Source organism: Penicillium cinerascens (assembly GCF_028974065.1).
Source record: "Penicillium cinerascens strain IBT 15544 chromosome Unknown contig_16_segment0_segment0, whole genome shotgun sequence".
NCBI classification, from domain to species: Eukaryota; Fungi; Ascomycota; class Eurotiomycetes; order Eurotiales; family Aspergillaceae; genus Penicillium; species Penicillium cinerascens.
This window is the reverse complement of record NW_026695286.1, coordinates 3,548,761-3,568,821: the sequence shown is the minus strand read 5'-3', so window position 1 is coordinate 3,568,821 and position 20,061 is coordinate 3,548,761. Positions and strand designations below refer to the sequence as shown.

Below are 20,061 nucleotides of genomic sequence, written 5' to 3'. Positions count from 1 at the left end.
AGGGAAAATTATAGAGTTGTATCCAAGGCACAGATGAAGATCCTACCGCGATTGACACTTTGCCAGATGTAAATGTGAAATGCCCTCGGGGGTGACCTCCCTTTTTAAAGAGCTGCTCCAAGGTGCGGTACCTTACGGATGATGTTAGCAATGACGCAGGCTTCCCGCGACATCATGCCATGGCCATACATACATCCACCACTTTGTGAGCGGCGCAACAACCTCCATTTCTAATTGGATATGAGTATAGTTGTGTAGAATTTGAAGGGCAAGTGGGCCGAAACTACCTTTGATTTTTTAAATTTTTTTTTGGACGGGAAATTCAGAGGAAACGAGGGATGATTAAAGGGGTCTTTCTCAGCAAAGGCGTGTTGATGTAAAGAAGATATAACACAGGGTATACTACAAAAAAGCCATGATGCGATACATGTGCAAAATGCACAACTAAAAGTCTTCCACGGTGGTTCCCAAGTTGCGATCGCGCGCCAAGCGCACCAGATCTCCGCCGGTGACCAGATCCATCAGGCCTAGTCCGACACTCTTGTAGATAACGTTTCCTCGCTCCACCCAGTCGTGCAGGCTCTTCTCCTCCTCCGCTGCTTCTTCTTCACTCAAATTGTGACTTGCGTGATGGACCATCATCAGCTCACCCAATTCGACTACCTGCGTGGGCTTGATTCCAGCTTGGATGATCTCGCCTGCTTCCTTCAGCGCGGCATCCAGACTGTCGACCACCACGACTCCGCTTCGTCGCGTGTGCTTGTGGAAGTGACGGTGAGGTGGTGAAACATTGACCTCGTCTCGGAGAATGTCGGGGTGTATCTCGGCCATGTGTGATTTGTAGGAGCCGACTGCACTGATCAACCGGCCCTTCTGACGACCATCACGGGAGGTCAGGAACTCGGCCGGGAACAGAGGCTCGACGGAGGGAGTGCAGCAGAAAATAACATCTGCCTTGCGGACATGCTCCTTCAAGATCCGGCCATACTCGCCAAAGTCGGTGCTCATCGCGGAGAATTTGACGTCCCGACGCCAGTGCGAGTTCTCGGCCTGGTAGATATCTCGTAGAAGTTTCGCAGCACGGTCAAAGGACCGATTGACAATGTACACCCGCCGAATTTCTTCACCACGCAGGGTCAACGCCAAGCGAATATGCCAGTAAGCCTGAGTGCCGGCACCGAATACCAAAAGCGTGCGAACCTTCTTGCGCTTGTTGAAGATCATCAGCGAAGCCAGCGCAGTGCGGAAGGCTGTCAGCTCGTGGGCATTAATGAGCCCGAATGGTAGACTCTGGCTATCTAAAAGTGTGACACTCCCCTTCGGCGAGGTATCCCGCGTGCCCACACCGGGCCAAGCCCCGAGCGTATTCGATACGCTCGGGCTGGTGACTGACAGCTGATTGACACATCCCGACAGGAGGGTTGAGTCGTCGGTGCTGTCTCCCGTCCCGCTAGTTCCCGTGGTTGTAGAGTTGCTATCTTCCTGTGAGGACCCCACGGACAAGTCACTCATATCCGAGGAAATCGAAATCATCGAGTCGCGAAGAGAAGATTCCCGCGATCGCTTTGATGATGTCTCGCTGTCGGTTCTGTCAAGGGCACTGCGTTCCACTGCACACCCCGCCGCCGCTCCATCCTGCAGCGAAACCATCTTGATACCGAGGGTCTGGCCCGTGGTGGCGGGCATGAAGAGGGTGGTGCAGCCATTCTGGCGGGTGATCGCCGTTCGCTGCGGCTGATAGGTTGCCGAACAGCCTTGTTCTTGGGTTCCGGTCGAGTATTCTCGCAAAGCCTCGGCGAGGTTCCGCTGGAGACTGACGATCTCATCACGTTTGAGGGAATGCAGCAGAGTGCGGAGCTGCGACCCAGAGAGAATCGTGAGGGGCATGTGGACGGTTCGGAGGGGATTCGACGGCTGAAAGAGGGAGGAGTGATGATGAAGGAAAGAAGGTTTCTGCCTGAGACCTTTGTCAACAGTGTTCACACGCCACCGGCGGCACAGTTGCCAAGATACCAAGATAAGGGAAACAAACGGAAGGGAAGAGAATCCACCAGGGCGTCGTGGACTAAAACTGCGCTGCAATGCCAAGGGAGAATATAGCCAAAGAAGCCCGGAGCATACACTCCGTAGGAGCGCTCCAATTTAAGTCAACTCGGGCGCGACGTGAAATGCCCGAAGATGACGACAGCAGTGATATTTTTAGGGCGGGGGAGCGGGGCGATCAGCAAAAGTGTCTGGTCTATCGGGGACCCAGTGAGAGGCCCTAGAGCTGTTCAGCTGCTCAGGTGTTCAGAAATTCAGTTCCCGAGTCACACATCCAGTCGTAACAAGAGAAAGATCCGCCGTTTAACAGCGCTCGGTTGCTGCGATCCCCGCGAGGCGCTGCGATCGTTGCCGCTTTCGGCGCCGCCCGATGCGGAACACTGTTGATCGCGGGCCTGAGGCGGATCCCGTAGGGCGTTGACTAAACCGTTCTGGGCCTTTGTACTTTCCCTTGTTTTTCCGACTAATATGTATAGGCTCCTAAATGTCTCACCGCAAAGATTGGCATCTCTCTCATTCTATGTACGCTACTGGACCTCCCACCCTTTGCTAACCTTCATCTCTGCATACCATTCCTTCACATACTCCAACCCTACATGTGGACCATATGGGTCTGTTTCCCACTGAGGTCGAGGAGCTGTCAATCCAGTCTCACCAAGACATGTCTCCCGCAACCTGTCAATACTACCACCCCTATCGTAGATGGAAAGCTCTCCAAGCGAAGTGCGCTCAAGACGCGTCTCTGCCCTCAGTTTCTCAGTCTCGGCCTGATCCACTGTGAAGTCCTCGCTGACGACCACCCCGTATCCAACACGGGCTCCGTCCACTGTGACGAGCTTGCGGTGAACTTCGAGGGCAACCTTCTCGGCCGGACGACTCAACGGATCGCCCAGACCACCACCACCCCATGTCACCCACTCTAAAAGGTCATCGGGTTCCACGCAGACATGATCACACTTTGATGGTAGAATTTCCGCTGGTGGGGCTTCCTTTGATTTGGAGTATCGATAGAGCACCTTTCGAGATCGCTGGCCAGGTTTGCCTCCCTTCAGTCCCCACGGCTTGGTGAACCAGCGGTCGTCGTGGATGCTGAATTCTCCTCGAGCCAGGAACCTGTAGAGTGTGCGTTGCGCGTTGCCCCCACGGTAATATCCAGGACCGCCACTGTCAGCAACACTTTCATTCGCCTCGATGCGTAGTGGGTAATTTAGTTCTATGCTTTCAGTCGGAATGGATTTGATGGCCGGGAAGAGACAGTGACAATCGGGGCCATCACCTGCTTGACGCGCCGGAACACCCCCAAAGCCAATTTGGTAAAGCTGATACCACTCTCCGTTGGGCTTGAACCCAGAATAGAAGAAGTGCGGCGAGTCGCTGAATCCAGCTGCTGCTTGGTATGCGTCGTCCTTCTGACCGATGAGAGCCTGCACGATATCCAAGGTGCGGCCGAGAAGATGCGTACGGCATGAGATCGGCGCAGGGCGAACAGGCTTGAGGACACTTCCCTTGGGGATATGCACATCAATCAGATCATGGGATCCATCATTAATGACTGTGCCGGGGGCGGCCGCCGCAATGAGATAGTATCCGATAAACATCTTGAACATGGTCTCTGACAAGTAGAAGTTGATGCTGTGTTGACTCTGTGGGGATGTACCACTCCAATCAAATTTCAGGCGATTGCCATCCACCTTCTTCATGGAGCAACTGAGTGCCCAAGGGCCTACTCCATGGCCATCATCATCCACAAAGTCTGTGAATTTGCTTTCCTTGGTATCGAATTGCCTCTCCACGATTTTTGATAGACCAGTGCGATTTCGGTAGAGCAGCTCGTCACAAGAAGCCAGGTACACTTCTTGGCCGAAGCGGTTGACCAGCTCGCGCACTCGGGTCGCAGCCATGGAGCATGCAGCAACGATCGCAGTCAGATCAGAGCGATACCATGCCGGCTGTCGAGAGTTACGGCAGAGAAGCTCGACCAGGTCCGAGTTCATGGCTCCCTTTGCGTACAGCTTGATGCAAGGAATCTGAACACCGTCGTCAAACACCGAGGTGGCATTGATCGACATACTACCTGGAACGATACCGCCGACGTCGGTCAAATGTCCAAATTGAGAAGCATACCCAATAAGACGATGCTCGTGGAAGATGGGTAGAAAGACGATCACGTCGTTGAGATGGCTGATGGCCCCCTCCACCTGGTAGGTATCGTTGGTGATAAACACATCGCCCTCCTCAATGGTGCCTGTCCATACTTTGAGGAACTCAGTGATGAAGCTGCCGAACTGTCCAACCAACATCCTTCCATTGGCGTCGGTGATGACATTGAATTCGTCCTGCTGTTCCCGGATCGCCGGCGACATGCTGCAACGTAGCATCATTTGGTCCATCTCACCTCGGATAGAGCCAAGAGTAGAAGATATCAAGGTGGGGATTAAAGGACTGGATTTGACCAGCTTGTGGGCTGATTCAGCCGTATGAGTAGTGACATCAGCCGCTTCCCTGTTCTGCGGGTTGATCAAGATGTTTCCGATGCCGTCAATCTCGCCATAGTATCCCGGTAGAATGAGAGTGTTGCTATCCATCTCGGAAAAGATGCATGGGCCCATAACCCGAGTGCCCTCAGTGCTGATCTTCTGGCGGTCCCACAGAGTGGCCAGTTGCTCTTTCCCTTGAACGGTAATATTTTGCTCTCCAATCTTGGCCTCCACGGGTGGCTCAATAGTTGTTGCTTTGGCAACTCGCGGAATATCAGTGACCGGTGAAGCATCTTCAAGCACCACGCCGAGACGCATTAGCTCGAGGTCAAAGTCGGGCAAACAGTAAGTAAACAGCTTTTCGTGCTGTTGATCAAACTTTCGTCGGAGGACATCATGCCATCCAGCTGTATCCGCGGCCAAGTCATCGGCCGTCAGATCGACCGTAATCGTGAGAGCTTGTCCCTTGTACCGAAGATCCGCCTGATAGGCGGCCTTCCAGGTGACCGGCCAATGTTCACCAGATGATTTCTGCAGAGTCTCTCGGCATTGCTCTTCAAGCGCTTCATATTTCACACGGACTTCACTGGCAGTGGTCTCAGGAACTAGATAGATGAAGGTAGCCGATTGTTCGTGGCGAAGTTTGGTGGTCACATCACCTTGCGCACAGAGAATACCAGGCGAGGGAGGGATAATGACCGGCCACGCCCCAAGGAGCTGTCCCACCGCGTTGGCATGTAAAGGACCGGCCCCTCCAAAGGCCACAAGGGCAAACTCGCGAGGATCGTATCCTTGTTCCACGGACACCAGACGCAAAGCCCCATACATGATCTCGTTAATGATGGTAATGATATCTTCGGCCGTCTGGGTGACAGGGAGCTTCATTTGTGACGCGATTTCCTCCACGGCGGAGATGGATGCATTCACATCCAGTGCAAAAGCACCTCCAAGGAGCGTCTTTGGCAAATAACCCAGGACCAAATTTGCATCGGTCACTGTCGCCTGGTGTCCCCCTTTCCCATAACATGCGGGCCCTGGAACTGCACCAGCGCTCTCGGGTCCAACCCGCAGAGTCTCTGTTAACTCCATGTACGTGGCGATGGAACCGCCTCCTGCACCAACCGTCTTGATATCCACGGCTGGAGCGCGAACGGACAGATTCCCGACCACAGTCTCTCGTCGCAGCTGGGGCTGGCCATTGTAGATCAGCGCACAATCTGTGGACGTTCCACCCATATCCAGAGTAATGAGATTCTTGTACGGAGTGTTTCGAGCAACCACATCTGCCACTCCCTTGACACCACCGGCAGGGCCCGACATCAAAATGTTCACTGGCAGCTCAGAGGCAAGATTGAGGCTAGTTAAGCCGCCGTCACTCTTCAAAACTCGGATGGTCTCGCTCTCTGCAGCAAGGGTCTCTGATAAATTCCGGAGATACGTTTGCACGACAGGCTTCACAAGAGTATTGGTGCAAGTTGTCACCGTCCGCTCATACTCACCCACTTCACGCAGAACATCTGCCGAGCAAATGATGGCGACATCTGAGCCCAGCTCTTCGCGCACGACTTGACTGACCACTCGCTCATGATCATGGCTACTGTGCGAGTTCAACAGCGAAATGGCAACCGCTTCTGGTTTCTGTTTTGCCAATTCACGCAGCCCATTTCGCAGATCGTCGATATCCACGGGAGTGACCTGCTCACCGTGAACTGACATGCGTTCTTTGCACTGAACGACTCGCTCGAGAGGAACAATAGGTTCCGGTGGCGTCCAGTGAAGCCAAGCCCCCAAGCCACCTGGGATTTGCGAGCGACGCAGCGCCAGGATGTCCTTATGCCCCGCGGTCACGACGAGCGCAGTGCGGGCGCCCTTTCCTTCCAGGACGGCATTTGTCGCGGTGGTTGTACCATGGTGGATAAATTGGAAGGCACCTAACCAGCCCGTCTCATCGTAAAGTATCTTTCGGGCTTTTGTGATACCGTTCCGAATTCCAATGCTTTGATCCGGGATGGTGGTCGGGACTTTGGCTCGAACGGTCTTCCCATGTGGGGTGAGGACGTAAACATCAGTGAATGTACCACCGACGTCCACGCCCAGCTGATAGCCCTGATCTGTGTGTGAATCAGCCATAATGACGCCGGGGCATCGAATATTGAGTGGCCTGTGTTGAAAAGGTCGCCGCAGCCTCGCTGCGAAATTGACACGGAGTCGTAAAGGCAGCAAGGCTGTGAGAAACCAAAGTACCCCCACCCTTTATACCACCGCACTCCAGCCAACAGATCCATTGTTATCAATGTTTGGACGACTAATGTTTCCTTCTGCATTGGCGAAACGGCCCAGTGGGGCCATCGGTGCCAATGAGATGTCTCCCGCAGGGCTGATCTACACACCTGGGCGGGACACGCGATAGGCGAGAGGGCTTTCTGAAGCAGCCACTTGTTCCGGTGTGGAGTGGTCGAAATGCTGTACCAGTCGGTGTGGGAGTCGTCTTGTAGAACCTAAGAAAGGACGAACCACAAAAGTGAGCTAAAGCATCTCTAGACCCTTTTTTGACTTGTTTAGGCAAGCTCGGCAAAAATTGAACTTTGTTCGAGGTCCATTATCATTTTTCTTCCCAAGCCATACGGGTGGTATAATATGGGCTTGATTACTGCAAGTCTTCTATTTTTTGTAAGGTTTAACTCGGTTGAACTAATAAGAGGCGTGACGGCCCGTCTGGGCGTTCAAAGCGTTGCTCTAGATAAAGATGCGGTTCATTACCGGATAGCCTAATAGTGTTGCGTATTCGATAATAGACGGGATGATAATTTGGTTCTTGGTCAGACTATAGATTACGTTATTCGTACTAAGAATAAGAAGACGAAATCCATCTCTCAAATCCTTGGTCTTCTCAAAAATGAACCTGCCACTGACCACTCAAAGTCCCATTCGAATACCCATCCAGTGTCTTATTAACCGCATCCACATCTAACCCCTTGATAACCTGGTATTTGAGAGGCTTGATCTTTCCTTCCTCAAGCCAGTCAGTGACCTTTTGCCACAGGGGAATCGCGGTATTCGGTTTGACTGCCGATCCACCTAACACATCCAGAGTCTCAAAACCAGCAGACTTCTTCGAGGAGAGCTTCGTCTCAAGAATCGGTCCCATTGGTAGCAATCGAGCAAATTTGCCAGTTTTGGAGTTCGACAAAGCTTCAACGCCAATAATTTGGGTTTCAAGTGGATTGATGGTGTCAAATGCGTAAATCAAGTCGTCCCCAGTAATACCTCGCACTTCTGCGGCAATTTCAGTCGGCGTCTTAGTTCTGTCGACGACATGAGTTGCACCCAGGGCTTTCGCATCCGCCGCGCCCTTCAAGCCAGCGACGACGATTATGTTTCCAATGCCCGCCAACGCAGCAAGCTGAATGCCGTATTTACCCGTGTTCGAGCCACCTCCGACAATAAGAAGTGATGTGGACTTATAATCAAAGCTACTCGCGGCTGGGTCCCACGGCGCTGGGATACCCAAGGCGGATGAATCAAACAATGCGACTGCGGCAGTCACATAGTTGCAGGGCAGAGAAGCCAACTGAGCATCAGAGAAGCCTGAAGAAACCTTGGCTGAGAATCTGGAGTCAAGAACGGCGTATTCTTGAAGACCTTGGGTGTTTGAATCGGGCGGCCAACCCTGTGCGAAGATATGGTCCCCTTCCTTGAATCTGGAAACATTGGGGCCCACGCGCGTCACGACGCCGGCGACATCTGCGGCTAGAACGGCTGGTAGAACATCCTTGATGAAGAGCCCGTTGTCACGAGACTTTGCGTCGTGTGGATTCAGGCCTGCAATGGTGACCTGGACGAGTACTTCCCCTTCCTTCAACTCTGGGATGGGCCGGGAAGCCTTGATCACTGGCTTCCCGATTTCCGTAACGAGAAGGGCGGTTTGAGTTGGCATTTTGGAGTTAGTGATTCACTTCAGAAGATCGCCTTGCAAGTCGTAGGTCGCAGCCTCTTATTTATTGAGGTGCCTGCTCGGGCTTACATGGCGTGGGAGGCCCCGGGGATGGTGACGATTATCAATCAACGGTTCCACGGCTCAATAACGACATGGCCGTTCGTGAATCGTGCCACATGTGAGCACTTATGCATCGCATGGATTAAAACTCTCGAGACTAGTAGAGGCAAATACCCGAATACATGCAAGTCAGCTGCGCTGAAGGTGGAGTGACGCCAGCCAAACGGTTACGTCGGATTGTCGGCGCTGTGGGTTTACGATCGCTGACGGCTGTTCTAGCTCTTAAATTCGATTTCAAATCGAGTAATCAAAGGAAACTATGATCGAGCGACCTCTTACCTTATAGAGACATTTCCAATCTCACTTTGTTCCCAGCCGAATGTCATTGTTATTGACAGGACCCTCTCGTAAAGCTCGGATAGGAAGTCTACTTTCTACTTTGGCATTCATCAGGCCAGCATAAGCTATTCCACTGAATGATAGTCTTGCCAGCATTTGTCTTCAGTGGCATCAAGCTAGCTCGGACAAGAGCTTGGTGAATCACCGTTTTCCTTAACACCGCGTTATCTCCGGCAAAATACAGAGTCGGCAAGATCTCAAATATCCCGAATCCCATTCAATAACCAGGGCATTAAACTATCGATCGACTAGTTGCAGAAAGCAGATGATTACAGGAATACTGATTTCTCTCCCAGAAGTGCTCACCTCTAACGCGCGCATCTCGTTAGAGTTCCGAAAGAGCCTGGTGTTCCTAACTCACAGCGGGCGTTGGCAAAATTGCCAGTTGAAGGGATGGATAAGAAGTCAAGGGAGCATCCGGAGATATAGTTTAAGCGTGTGAGAGGAGAGACTTTATCTAATTACAGTCTGTTCCTCTTCAGACTGTAGTTGGCGTTATCTTTCTATGATCGATCCGATGCTATCTTATCAAACGCGGGGTATTGACAGCTCGGAGAACCGAGCCAATCTTCACAGAACTACGACGGAATTAATGTATCAAACATACCTAGTTGGAGATAATCTACCTGTATTCGAGATTCTCGTCATGTAAGGTCCCTATCAAGTCCAACCTCGCAATATAGACTCAAAAAGGTCCTTCGGCTCCATCAACCGAAGCTCGGATTCCCGCTCCGACGTGTTTAAGAGCTCCAAGATCCGCAATTGATCACTATGTCCACCACATCTCCAACCAAATCCAATTTCCATTAAACAACCTCTACGACGCTAAAAAAAATGGCCCCAGAACGCAGCGTCGCATTCATCGGATGCGGTAAATGACCTAACCCCACAATGGAAGCCAATTGACTCACATTTTCCAGGAAACATGGGCGGCGCAATCCTTCACGGCGTCCTCGATGCAGCTTTCTCTAGCAATTCGACACAATCGCGGCCCGTTTCCAACTTTGTTGCGTGCACGAAAAGCGCTGCCTCGGCTGAGCGCATGAAAGCTTCTTTCCCCGCAGACCAGGAACCGTATGTCCGGGTGGTTTCGTCGCAGGATGTGCCGGTGCACATTATGCAGGAGGCAGATGTTGTCGTGTTGGGATTCAAACCCTTCATGGCGGATGATGTTCTCAGCGCGAAAGGTGTGCGCGAGGCGCTGGCTGGGAAGCTGGTGATTAGTCTATTGGCGGGGCAAACGCCGCAAAACCTAGCGCGGATAGTCCGCGAGGGAAGTGAAGGCGACCTTGCAGAGCCGGTGATTATGAAGGTGATTCCGAATATGGGGGCGCAGTTCCGCCAGTCGATGACTATTATCGAGACTCCGGAGCAAGAAGTACCCGCCCATATGACCGAGGTCGTGGAGTGGATGTTCAACGGGGTTGGTGCGATCAAGTATCTGCCTCAGAACCTGATGGATCTTGGTTCTGTGCTTGTGGGTGCGGCATTGGCTGCTATGACGGTCCCCATTGAGGGGATTCTGGATGGGTGTGTGGCTGAGGGACTTAAGAGGCCCGATGCGATGGAGATGGTCTTGCATGGCCTTCGGGGTTTGTCTGCTGCGCTGGAGTCTGGGATTCATCCCGCTGTCCTTCGGGAGAGTATCTCGTCGCCTCGTGGTTGTACTATCCAGGCTCTTTTGACTCTTGAGAAAGAGGGGAGTCGATCGGACTATGCGGAGGCAATTATTAACGGCACGCAGCATTTGAAAAAGGCCAATAAATAGATGTGCAACATCTTATGCGAAATTTATAGAAGATAGATGACAAGAAATCGATATATCCAAGGTATTTAGTTGCTGGAACTCAACTCCAAAAGGAAGCAGCCGTTGACGCCATATATCCGATCCTCCAACTAATCAGCCCCACATGTCATTATCATCCTTGACCAGATCGTCTTCATTCAGGACTCGAAGGCCGTGTTGTTTGTCTTCGCGTTTCCGCTGGCGCTTCGTCACCGTTCGGCCAGGTGTGAACGGTGTCACCGGAGTAAAAGGCATGTACGCACTGTATGGCGTCGGCATGCCTGTCACAGGCCCGCGTGAATTCTTAACGGGTCTCTCCAGGATGGTTGTCTTAGTTGCCGGAGCGCTGCGCAGGGGATATGCATCACGGAATGGCAAGTTCGATGTCGCCTGGGTGGCAGGAGACAGGTTCAATGGGGCGGGCACGCGTGCACGCCCTGTGGGAGGCATAATTTGACCAGCCGCCGGTCCTGGGCGGGGCACCGAAGGAGGTGGGCCGGGGTTATAGATCCGTGGTGATAGAGGTGGCTGTTCAGGGACATAGGGCTGGGGTGAGCGGATTTCTGGAGAAGCAAGAGGAGATGAAATCGACATCTGTTGCTTTCGAGTAAGTCGCGGAGACCGCAGCTTGCCTGCATCCGGATTTGATCGAGAATTGGAGCTGAACAACTTCGTCAAACGAGACGGCTTGGGAGACTTCAATGGGGACTTCAATGGCGCCGCGGGAGGATACTCCTGGTTTCCCGAAGCATGGCGGTCGGTGAATGGGTTGGTGTATTGGCTATCCGGGGATTGACTCTGGGAATCCGAGTCCCCCGTGGAGACATTGATCCCGGCAGCCTTTTGAGCATCGTGCTCCATGACCGCTGCATAGAGCATCTCCATTTCATCTTGGGCCCTCTGGCGGTCTGTAGCAACCACGGACTCGTCGACGGTCACCATGCTGCCGTTAAAAGAAGTCTGAGAAGGCCTGCCTCCTCGATTGACAGTGCCCCACGAGGTGAAACCATTCGATCTAGTGGGACTAGGAAGGTTCTGCGAGGTGGGAGAGATTGGGCTGGGGTCCATATCAAGAGTCGGCTTGACAGGCCTCAGCATCTGCATCTGCAACGAGTAATTGGAAGACTGAACTGTCTGACGCAGTCGTCGTCCGACGAAGAGAAGAAGGCCGAGCAGAACGGCAACGAATACGATGTAAGCACCAGCGATGCTGCCAATCTGGATTGCAAACAGCGGTCTGTTTAGTGGAGGGCGGACATGGACACTTCCAGAGCGTTCAATATGCGACCCACTCGAAGCGGAGACTGGAACAGTATACACAAGCAAGAGGGAGATAATGGAAAAGAGAGGAGGAAAAGTAAAGGCGACCGGGGCAGGATTCATGGCCGGCACCTGTGACTGGGACCAAGCAGGGAGAGGAACAGATTTATGTGCAGGAGAAATCACTCAATCACGACTGATCGACATGTCGAACGGTTGGAGTAGACGAATCTCGAGGGGAGGGCACATCGTGTTCCCAAGTGATGGGGCGGCAGGGGGGGGGAGGGGATGTGTATAAGAGAATTGTAGTCACTGGGTGTGACGAGGTGAATAGCAGGACGATGTGTGCAAGTCGAGGCCATCTCGACCTGTCGTTGGTTGCCGTTAAGCGCCCGCATGCACAATCGTCACCCGTCACGGGCCACTCACGTCGTGGAGATCGTAGGTGGATATGTGCCCCCTCTTGGCACCGTGCACTCTATACATCGACAAATTCGGGATAGACATGTATAGAGATGCATGGTGTTGAATCGTCATGTTTGTTGACTTGATTTCTCGGTCGAGCACCTTCCCTCTTGTACCGTCCGACTTCACTTTACTCACTTCCTCCTTCATCATGTATCTCTTCTTTCCGCGCAACCTCTTATCCTACATCGCACCATCTGTATATCCATCATCAACTTGTTCTTCTCTTTTTCTCTTTCATGGGTCAAAAAGTCTCTGTCGTGCACGGGGTCAAATCTGAGAACTTCTACCAACAGGGAAACGCCATCAACGAGATCTGGCTTGGCAACTTCGAGCTCATCTCCCGCCTCCCGTTCGGTGACTCGGACCTCGAGCAGGCAGGTTGGCCTGCTGGCGACTGGCCGAAGATTCCATGGCATCAGTTCATTATCCCGTTGAAGCGTGAACTCGGCACCATCAGCGATACGAAAATGTCGAGCAACAACACAGCATGCCTCTGTCCTGCGCTCCCTTGGGAGCACCATTTGTCTGGCACGGGTTTGATCGGCCATGTGGGAAAAATGAACCGAATGACTGCATATATCATCGGCATTCTGGCAGTCCTCATCGGCGGTGTGGTATGCTGTGACGCTTTCGGGAATTTGTACAAGACGTGGAAGTTCCTCCGTCGGGTGCGGCAAGATCCCATGCAGGTTATCCCCTCGAAGTACACTCCCTACCAGCTGGAAAGCTACTTCGTGAAGCGAATGTTTGTCATCTTTTCGAAGCTGGCTTGTGCAATCCTTATCTTTGGAGTGGGGATGGTTTGTATGGTCCGTGGCATCGAAGGAATAAGCGCCAATCTTTTCTTTGTCGCGCACTTGAACGGCATCGTTGCAATGATTCCCGGCATTTCATTTCCAACGTCGATATTCCTCTATATGCACTTGAGATGGACTCTTGCGGTACAGCGACGGACATCGGATGAGCAAGAAACATCCAATGACACAGCTCTCGCTCCTCTCAATCCCGCTACTCACACGTCCGAGGAGCTCCAATTCCCACTCGCAGTGGCCGTGGCCTGCCCCCAATGTGAAAAGTGCACACACTTCCATTCTCCCGGTGGGTCGCCGATGTTTCGACCTCGTCCTACGGAATAGTTCCAGGTTTGATGGATCTCATGAATGAAGAGGCTTTATTTTTATCAAATGAGACGGAAATTGAGGTTTACTGACTACATCCAAGAGATGGGCTTTGATCATGAAGGCCATCAACTTTATCCTGTTTTAATATTTCCAACAATGCCATGAGGTCTCCATCCAACCAAATCGCGTATCTACAGTCACCCCGAAGTGATCAAGAACAGCCTATTTCTGCCCATCTTTGGAGAACATGTCTCGCCACATCTCCTTGAGACCGTACGTCTTCTCCTTATCCTCCTCGTACACACGCACGTTCTTCGCCGTGTCGATTGACCCAAACATACTCGACGACGGCCCGCCGACAGATACCGATGGACGTGCTCGCTCAGTCGCCCGGCGGCGAATCTCTTCGGCCAGCTGTGGTGCGACCTCCGCGAAACACGAGTTCAGCTCGCGGTCGAGGTTGACATATGGTTTTTGGGCCGAGCGGGGTGCTTGGAGATTGTAGGACCGGGCAATTTTGTTGATGTGCTTCACGGCCAACTCATGGTAGGAGCGCTCAATTCCAAGATAAGCCGCGTCTCGTAGTGGAGGGAGATGCGGGATATCTCCTGACGCATTTTTCCCTCCATCGGACTCGAGTGCAGCTTCCGGTGACTCTACCTTGGTCACTATTCGGCCGTCGGTATCAATCTCACTGACTGACGCGTCGCTATTCCGGAACGAAGCTTCCATCTTGGCTTTCTCGGCCAGCCGTGTTTCAGCAGCAGCATATCCTTTCGCCCGCTTCATCTGCTCATCCAGGGACCCGCCCTGGCTGGCAATCAACCTCGCCGCATGTCTCCTCCACTCAGCACGAATACGCTGTCGGAACCGGCTAATCTCCGAAGCAAATTCCTGCTGCTTCTCAATCCACGGCGGAACAATCTCCTGCTTCTGGATGATCTTGTTCATAAAGTATTCTGTCGTGTCAATGTATGCACTATTGGCATTATGGTCTGTTTCTGTGTTGATGCCCTTTCCACGCTTGATCTTTTGGAACTGACCGCGAGCAATTGCGTCTTCTATTCTTTCGTTCGCGAGGGATGAGAGTCCTTGTATGGACATGGGCATCGAGTGCGCGCCGGGTGCCAACTTCTCTCTCATCTCGCGGCGCATTGCTTCCCGTTCTTCTTCGGATAAGCCTGGCGCTTGGCTTAATGCGTACGTAGATGTGCGGTCTTTTGCGTTGGCTAATCGCTGACCGGTGGAGCGTTTGGGTTTCGGGGCGGGCTTAAGGTTCACGGGTTGGGGTATCTTGTATGGAGTGCGAATAGGTTTGCTGGCGTCGTCGAGCATGCGAAGAGCCGAGTCATGTAGAGTCTCTGTTCCTGTCCATGCAGGAGCTGCGGCTGTCTCGCGTGTTCCTTGGCCTGCACTAGCCTGCAGACGGGTCAGCAGCTGCATGATAGCTTCAGATGGAGGCAATCCGTACCGGCATGTCGAGGATAGAGTGTTCAGCAGCATATTCACTCTTGAATGAAGCTGCCTTGACCCGCTCCTCGAGTTGTTTCTTCAAGTCTTCAGAGAACCCCGCGGCCTCCATGTTGCGTTGCGCAGACCGTCCACCTTCCAGCATCGCATCCTCGGTCATCTGTGACAGACGGCGTGCCATGGCACCCTCCTCCTTCTCTTCTTGTTTTATATCGGCTTCTACATCTTCATCCGTCTTCGTAGAAGTAGAATTTGTATTCTGTCGCCGTTGACAAGCCGCCGAGAACCGTCGTGATGCGGGAGCTACCGTAGGTATCGAGGACCGGAGAGTCACACATCGAAACTGTGAGCGCCAGAGCTGTGTGCTATTCATCGCCGGTTCTTGCAAGCAGCAACAATCAATAGAAAGATTACAAATGTATCAAAAACACATAATCCGTGAAGAACAAGAGCTTGTAAGTGGCAAGCAACATGATCACGAAGCCAAACCGGATCGCTTAGTCATCCACCTCCGCGGAGCAAAACTTCCAGGGATTTTGCCCATCTCCATCTCGAAGGCGCCAACCCCCCCATCACTGTCGACGGAGCCCGCGACATCTCGATTTCTGTTGCACCGATACCCTCGTCATCCTTCGACTATCCACCTCTCCCACAATGGCCCCCAAGGGCAACGTCTCGACCCGGCTCAACCCGCTGCGGTTGAACACCATCAACCATCTTCGCGTCCGCCGGCCCAACCAGCATGAGCAGAACCCCTGCGTGACTGTCATGTCCTCTATGCTGAGTACGTCCACTCCGATACCCACCACTTTATACCCATTCAAATCGCAGCGTTTCGGGCGTGACCGGATGTGAATCTTTTCGGAGGACCTCGAACTACATAGCTAACGAACGTCCATAGACTGCTGGGCATCGCAGGGATACGGCGTCGAAGGCTGCGCCGGCCTCGAGGCACAATTGCGCAAGTGCATGGATGCACCGGTTCGTTTCACCCATCCTCATCCCGATTCCCGACGCCCAACCGACAACCCAACTAACCCGTCTTTGCGAATAGAAATCCCAAGAAAAGAAGAAGAACACCGTCAACTACCACCTGATGAGAATGTACCCGAAGGTGGTGGGCCCGCGCAAGAAGGACGGTGTGCTGGGCTAAGTCGCATTATCCGGCATTCCGGGTCCATGGGAGTTTTGGGATATCCACGTCTTGCGACCGAGTCCATGCAGATTTCGCTTACGGGTCTACTGCCTGATGAGTCGTGCATGTTGGATATGGGAGTTTGTCTTTGCATCTGTACAGTATATACCTACGCGGCATCATTGCCTTTTGAAAAGAATTGATTGTATCACTATCTTGACATTTCCGTGCGCGCCTCTCGTCTAGACTGCGTGGAATTGCAGTATCAGTTTCTCTGCCTTGGGATGCACGGTGTATGCATCGATGGCTTCGATACCCTCGTCGTTGACGATGGTGGTGCGGAAGTTGGTATAAACCGCAGCCGCAACGAGTTTGGACTCTGGTTTTCGATCAGTACCGGACCGTACTCCGTGGTTTGATGAAACATACCTTGCAAGGCCAGATTGCTACCCACGCACATCCGCCCTCCACTCCCAAAGGCCCAGAACCAGCGGCGTCTTTCCTCGAGCTCGGCCAGCGAGTTCTCTTCCTTGAGCCAGCGGCTCGGCTGCCAGCTCTCCGGGTCGGGGAAGACGTCAGGGTTTCGGTGCAGGGAATAGGCCTGCGCGTTGACTCGCGTACCGACGGGGATGTTGTCACATCCGGCCAGTGAACAAGAGGGAGAGGGCGTGACTCGGGGCTGGATACCCGGGATTGGCGCATGAAGGCGCAGGGTCTCCGTGACAATAGCTTCCAACACGGGCAGATTATCAATCGACTTCGCCGGGGGTAGGTCCGCGGACTTGGGGAATTTGATCGGAGGGTCGAGGGTCGTTAGTTCCTCGCGAAGCTTCTCCTGCCACTCTGGGTTCTTGGATAGTTCCCAGAACAGGTACGTAAGACCAACAGCACTTGTCTCAAAGCCCGCGGTAAGCTGATCGTACATTTCGCAGGCGATGTCAATCTGCTGCTGCTTGTGGTCTTGTTTAGACCCGGTATCTTTCATAGACTGTTTGTCGAGGCTTTGTTTCAACTGCTTGTAGACAATAGGCTCCACTGCCGGGTCCGTCGAGTCCAGACAGTCCGCGGCCTTGCCACACAGATCCAATGCCCACGCATCAAGTACTTCATTCGCGTCGTCGCAGTAACTGGGAATCACTCGGAGTCCGACACAGCTAAGCCAGCCCTGTAACTTCGGGGTTTCTTGATGATAGAATTCGAATGGTTTCCGGCACAGATACATGTGAAGCCACTGCTTGCGATATTCATGGTCCTGGAGATGATTTGTACCATTGTTCAGGCCGAACAGGTAGCATGAGACGAAATCCATTGTCAGACCCATGTCCAGGTCATGCACATCGAGAGGTTTGTTTGACTCGACAGACTCATGAATAATGGGCAATAAGCGATCAAATACGACTGCATTAGAGACCAATCGCAGATGGGGTGACGTCTGCAAAGTGGACTTGGAATAGATATTGGATAGCATCCTCTTCCGGACGGAGTGAGGCTTGGTCCCAACCATGGTGAACATGCTCACGGTTCTATAATATAATCAGCATCTCAAAGCCCCAGGATAATCCTCAAAGAATTCTTCAAAATCGACAAAACATTCAACTCACCCGAGAGATCCAAACACCCTTGGATACCACTCATGCTTCTCGAACCCGCCGGTATAGACCGTCTTGATCCCCTCATCCACGCAATTAATCGAAATCTCCTCCGGTCCAAGTCTAACTAGCGGACCGAGACGCTCATGCGCAGCCTGGATCGTGCGATTATTCTGCATGCTGAACCGTCTCCAGAGCATCCAGGCCGGAGAGATGGGGACACTCCAGTGGGCATTGGGGATCTTGGCCAGCGGCGAGATAAACGCCGGGTAAATGATGCCCTTGTAGAGAATTAGGCCCACGACGGCCGAGATGGCTATAGTCGTGATTGAGAGAGCCATGTCGGATTCTTGAAGTTGTTCGCATTCTGGATGTTGGCGGGGATCACACTTATATTCTTCCGTTCGGTTTCCACGGTTTACTTCGGTTTAGGTAATTGGGCGGCAGGTCCCCACTTGGGGAGGTTTGGCTGGTTGGAGAAGATCCAAATCGGTAAGTCGAGGAGATAGCATGCAGGAGACTGGGGCTCTGGGGACTGTCCAACCAGGTTGCTGCCGATGACTTTCCCCGCGCCGATACGAGTACGCCGATAAGCGGAACGATGACACAATCAAGATAGTGGAAGTGGCATTGGGAATCTGTGCGATAATAACATAGGAAATATACACGCATGCATTTTGACACCAGAAGAAATATGCGCGTCCAGTCGGACAAGAACACAAGCAGACAGGCTAGCTAGCTATTGCAACATGGATGAGTCCATGGACGCGACACCCGCTGGTGGGAAGTTGGGCGAAAGGGGTATTCACTTGATCCGACATGGCTATTCGTAGACCTCAAATCAATTGAGGAGCTTGCTGAGGGCACCGACACCCTCGCCGACATCGTCGGGGTAGACGTAGAATGCAAGAGCGAGAATCAAGTACCTAAGGAGAAGAGATTAGACAGAGATCGGAGAAGGTGGATGAGATGAGGCAGAACGTACATTCCAAGACACATGCCGCCCTCGAGGTAGTTCGACTTGCCATCCTGGATCAGCAGGGTGACGACCAGTCCCGAAATAAAGAACGCGACCGTCTCGAAAATCTGGAAGTGCAGGGTCATCTCGATACCCATGATCCAGCCCAGGATGACCAGGAAGGGAGTGACGAAAAGGGCGATCTGCAAGCTGCTACCGATCGCAACACCGATCGCAAGGTCCATCTTATCCTTGTAGGCCACCACGACGGCCGTGACATGCTCTGCGGCGTTGCCGACGATCGGGATCAGCACCAGACCTATAAACGTTTTGCTCATGCCGGTCTTCTGCACGATACTGTCAATGCTGCCCACGAGGTAATCGGCGCAAATGGCCACCAGAACGGTGACGACGATCAATGCGACAGTGGCAGCCCACGGGCTGAGGAGGCGCTCTTCTTCTTCTTCTTCTTCCTCCTCCGCACCATTTGCGTTCTCCGTATCGCTAGCGTTGGTCTCCTCGAATAATTGTGCGTGGGAGCGCAGCTGGAAGTAGAGGTACATGACGTAGAGCACGAGCAGGATGATGGCTGTACCGTGCGACAGGACGAGGATGTTGGCTTGGGCATTTTGCTTGGACTGCGAAAGGACGGCGTAGAGGGTAGCGGGGATGATCAGGGACGCAGATGCGACCGCCATCAACGAGGACATGGTGGATGCCACGGTGCTGTTGAAGGTCTGCTCGGAGTATCGGAGGCCGCCGATGAAGAAACAGCAGCCCAGAACCAGGAGAATGTTGGAGAGGATACTGCCCAGCATACTGGCCTGGACCACGCGGATCTGGTTATCCTTGAGCGCGATGATGCTGACCTATGGATCCCAATTGTCAGCGATGAATTCCGTATATCTTTCACAAAGACCTTACAATCAGCTCCACCGCATTGCCAAACGTCGCGTTCATCAGACCGCCGAGGGCCTGGCCCATGGTACCGGCCAGCTCCTCGGTAGCAAAGCTCAGCATCGAGGCGAGCGGGATAATGGCGAAGAAGTTCAACACGAAGACCGCGGTCGAGTCCCAATGAAGAGCACCCGCGATGATACCCAACGGCACAAAGATCAGAAGTACATTAACGTAGTCCCGGACCAGGGTCAACCAGGCCAGACGCACGACGTGTGCAGGCCATTGCACCCAGACACGATTGTCCTTGGGATGGTGATGATGACCTTCATGCTCAGTCTGCGGATGGGGTGAGAGACCCTGGAAGGAACGAGATTCACTTAGCAAAGCAGTTCGCTCGCCAGGATCAACGGTTCCATTGCCGCTCATTCTTCTTCCGGGGCCGAAGCTATGGCTTCGGA

General features: G+C 52.9%; 10 protein-coding genes across 10 annotated transcripts; 3 read left to right on the top strand and 7 right to left on the bottom strand.

The window, feature by feature from the left end:
- Nucleotides 1-444: 444 nt before the first annotated feature.
- On the bottom strand, nt 445-1,887 carry N7498_001344 (putative proline utilization protein PrnX-like; the record flags this gene model as incomplete). Its single annotated transcript, XM_058448407.1, has 1 exon — nt 445-1,887. One exon carries the CDS (start codon nt 1,885-1,887, stop codon nt 445-447), a length of 1,443 nt encoding a protein of 480 aa, XP_058313818.1.
- Nucleotides 1,888-2,570: 683 nt separating this feature from the next.
- Nucleotides 2,571-6,650, bottom strand: N7498_001343 (uncharacterized protein; the record flags this gene model as incomplete). The annotated part of the gene is made up of 1 exon (XM_058448406.1): nt 2,571-6,650. The coding sequence occupies one exon, from the start codon at nt 6,648-6,650 to the stop codon at nt 2,571-2,573; it is 4,080 nt and encodes a 1,359-aa protein (XP_058313817.1).
- Nucleotides 6,651-7,410: 760 nt separating this feature from the next.
- N7498_001342 (zinc-binding alcohol dehydrogenase family protein) lies at nt 7,411-8,457 on the bottom strand (the record flags this gene model as incomplete). Its single annotated transcript, XM_058448405.1, has 1 exon — nt 7,411-8,457. The coding sequence occupies one exon, from the start codon at nt 8,455-8,457 to the stop codon at nt 7,411-7,413; it is 1,047 nt and encodes a 348-aa protein (XP_058313816.1).
- Nucleotides 8,458-9,750: 1,293 nt separating this feature from the next.
- N7498_001341 (pyrroline-5-carboxylate reductase) lies at nt 9,751-10,684 on the top strand (the record flags this gene model as incomplete). Its single annotated transcript, XM_058448404.1, has 2 exons — nt 9,751-9,787; nt 9,837-10,684. The coding sequence occupies 2 exons, from the start codon at nt 9,751-9,753 to the stop codon at nt 10,682-10,684; spliced, it is 885 nt and encodes a 294-aa protein (XP_058313815.1).
- A 132-nt stretch (nt 10,685-10,816) lies between these two features.
- N7498_001340 (uncharacterized protein) lies at nt 10,817-12,085 on the bottom strand (the record flags this gene model as incomplete). Its single annotated transcript, XM_058448403.1, has 1 exon — nt 10,817-12,085. The coding sequence occupies one exon, from the start codon at nt 12,083-12,085 to the stop codon at nt 10,817-10,819; it is 1,269 nt and encodes a 422-aa protein (XP_058313814.1).
- Nucleotides 12,086-12,666: 581 nt separating this feature from the next.
- N7498_001339 (uncharacterized protein) lies at nt 12,667-13,566 on the top strand (the record flags this gene model as incomplete). Its single annotated transcript, XM_058448402.1, has 1 exon — nt 12,667-13,566. One exon carries the CDS (start codon nt 12,667-12,669, stop codon nt 13,564-13,566), a length of 900 nt encoding a protein of 299 aa, XP_058313813.1.
- A 207-nt stretch (nt 13,567-13,773) lies between these two features.
- N7498_001338 (DnaJ family domain-containing protein) lies at nt 13,774-15,394 on the bottom strand (the record flags this gene model as incomplete). The annotated part of the gene is made up of 2 exons (XM_058448401.1): nt 13,774-14,970; nt 15,023-15,394. 2 exons carry the CDS (start codon nt 15,392-15,394, stop codon nt 13,774-13,776), a joined length of 1,569 nt encoding a protein of 522 aa, XP_058313812.1.
- Nucleotides 15,395-15,643: 249 nt separating this feature from the next.
- On the top strand, nt 15,644-16,238 carry N7498_001337 (mitochondrial 37S ribosomal protein mS37). Its single transcript, XM_058448400.1, has 3 exons — nt 15,644-15,805; nt 15,923-16,002; nt 16,076-16,238. The coding sequence occupies exons 1-3, from the start codon at nt 15,676-15,678 to the stop codon at nt 16,172-16,174; spliced, it is 309 nt and encodes a 102-aa protein (XP_058313811.1). The 5' UTR covers nt 15,644-15,675; the 3' UTR covers nt 16,175-16,238.
- A 160-nt stretch (nt 16,239-16,398) lies between these two features.
- On the bottom strand, nt 16,399-18,086 carry N7498_001336 (cytochrome P450; the record flags this gene model as incomplete). Its single annotated transcript, XM_058448399.1, has 3 exons — nt 16,399-16,535; nt 16,586-17,679; nt 17,758-18,086. 3 exons carry the CDS (start codon nt 18,084-18,086, stop codon nt 16,399-16,401), a joined length of 1,560 nt encoding a protein of 519 aa, XP_058313810.1.
- Nucleotides 18,087-18,586: 500 nt separating this feature from the next.
- N7498_001335 (uncharacterized protein) lies at nt 18,587-20,029 on the bottom strand (the record flags this gene model as incomplete). Its single annotated transcript, XM_058448398.1, has 3 exons — nt 18,587-18,671; nt 18,731-19,572; nt 19,628-20,029. The coding sequence occupies 3 exons, from the start codon at nt 20,027-20,029 to the stop codon at nt 18,587-18,589; spliced, it is 1,329 nt and encodes a 442-aa protein (XP_058313809.1).
- Nucleotides 20,030-20,061: the final 32 nt, after the last annotated feature.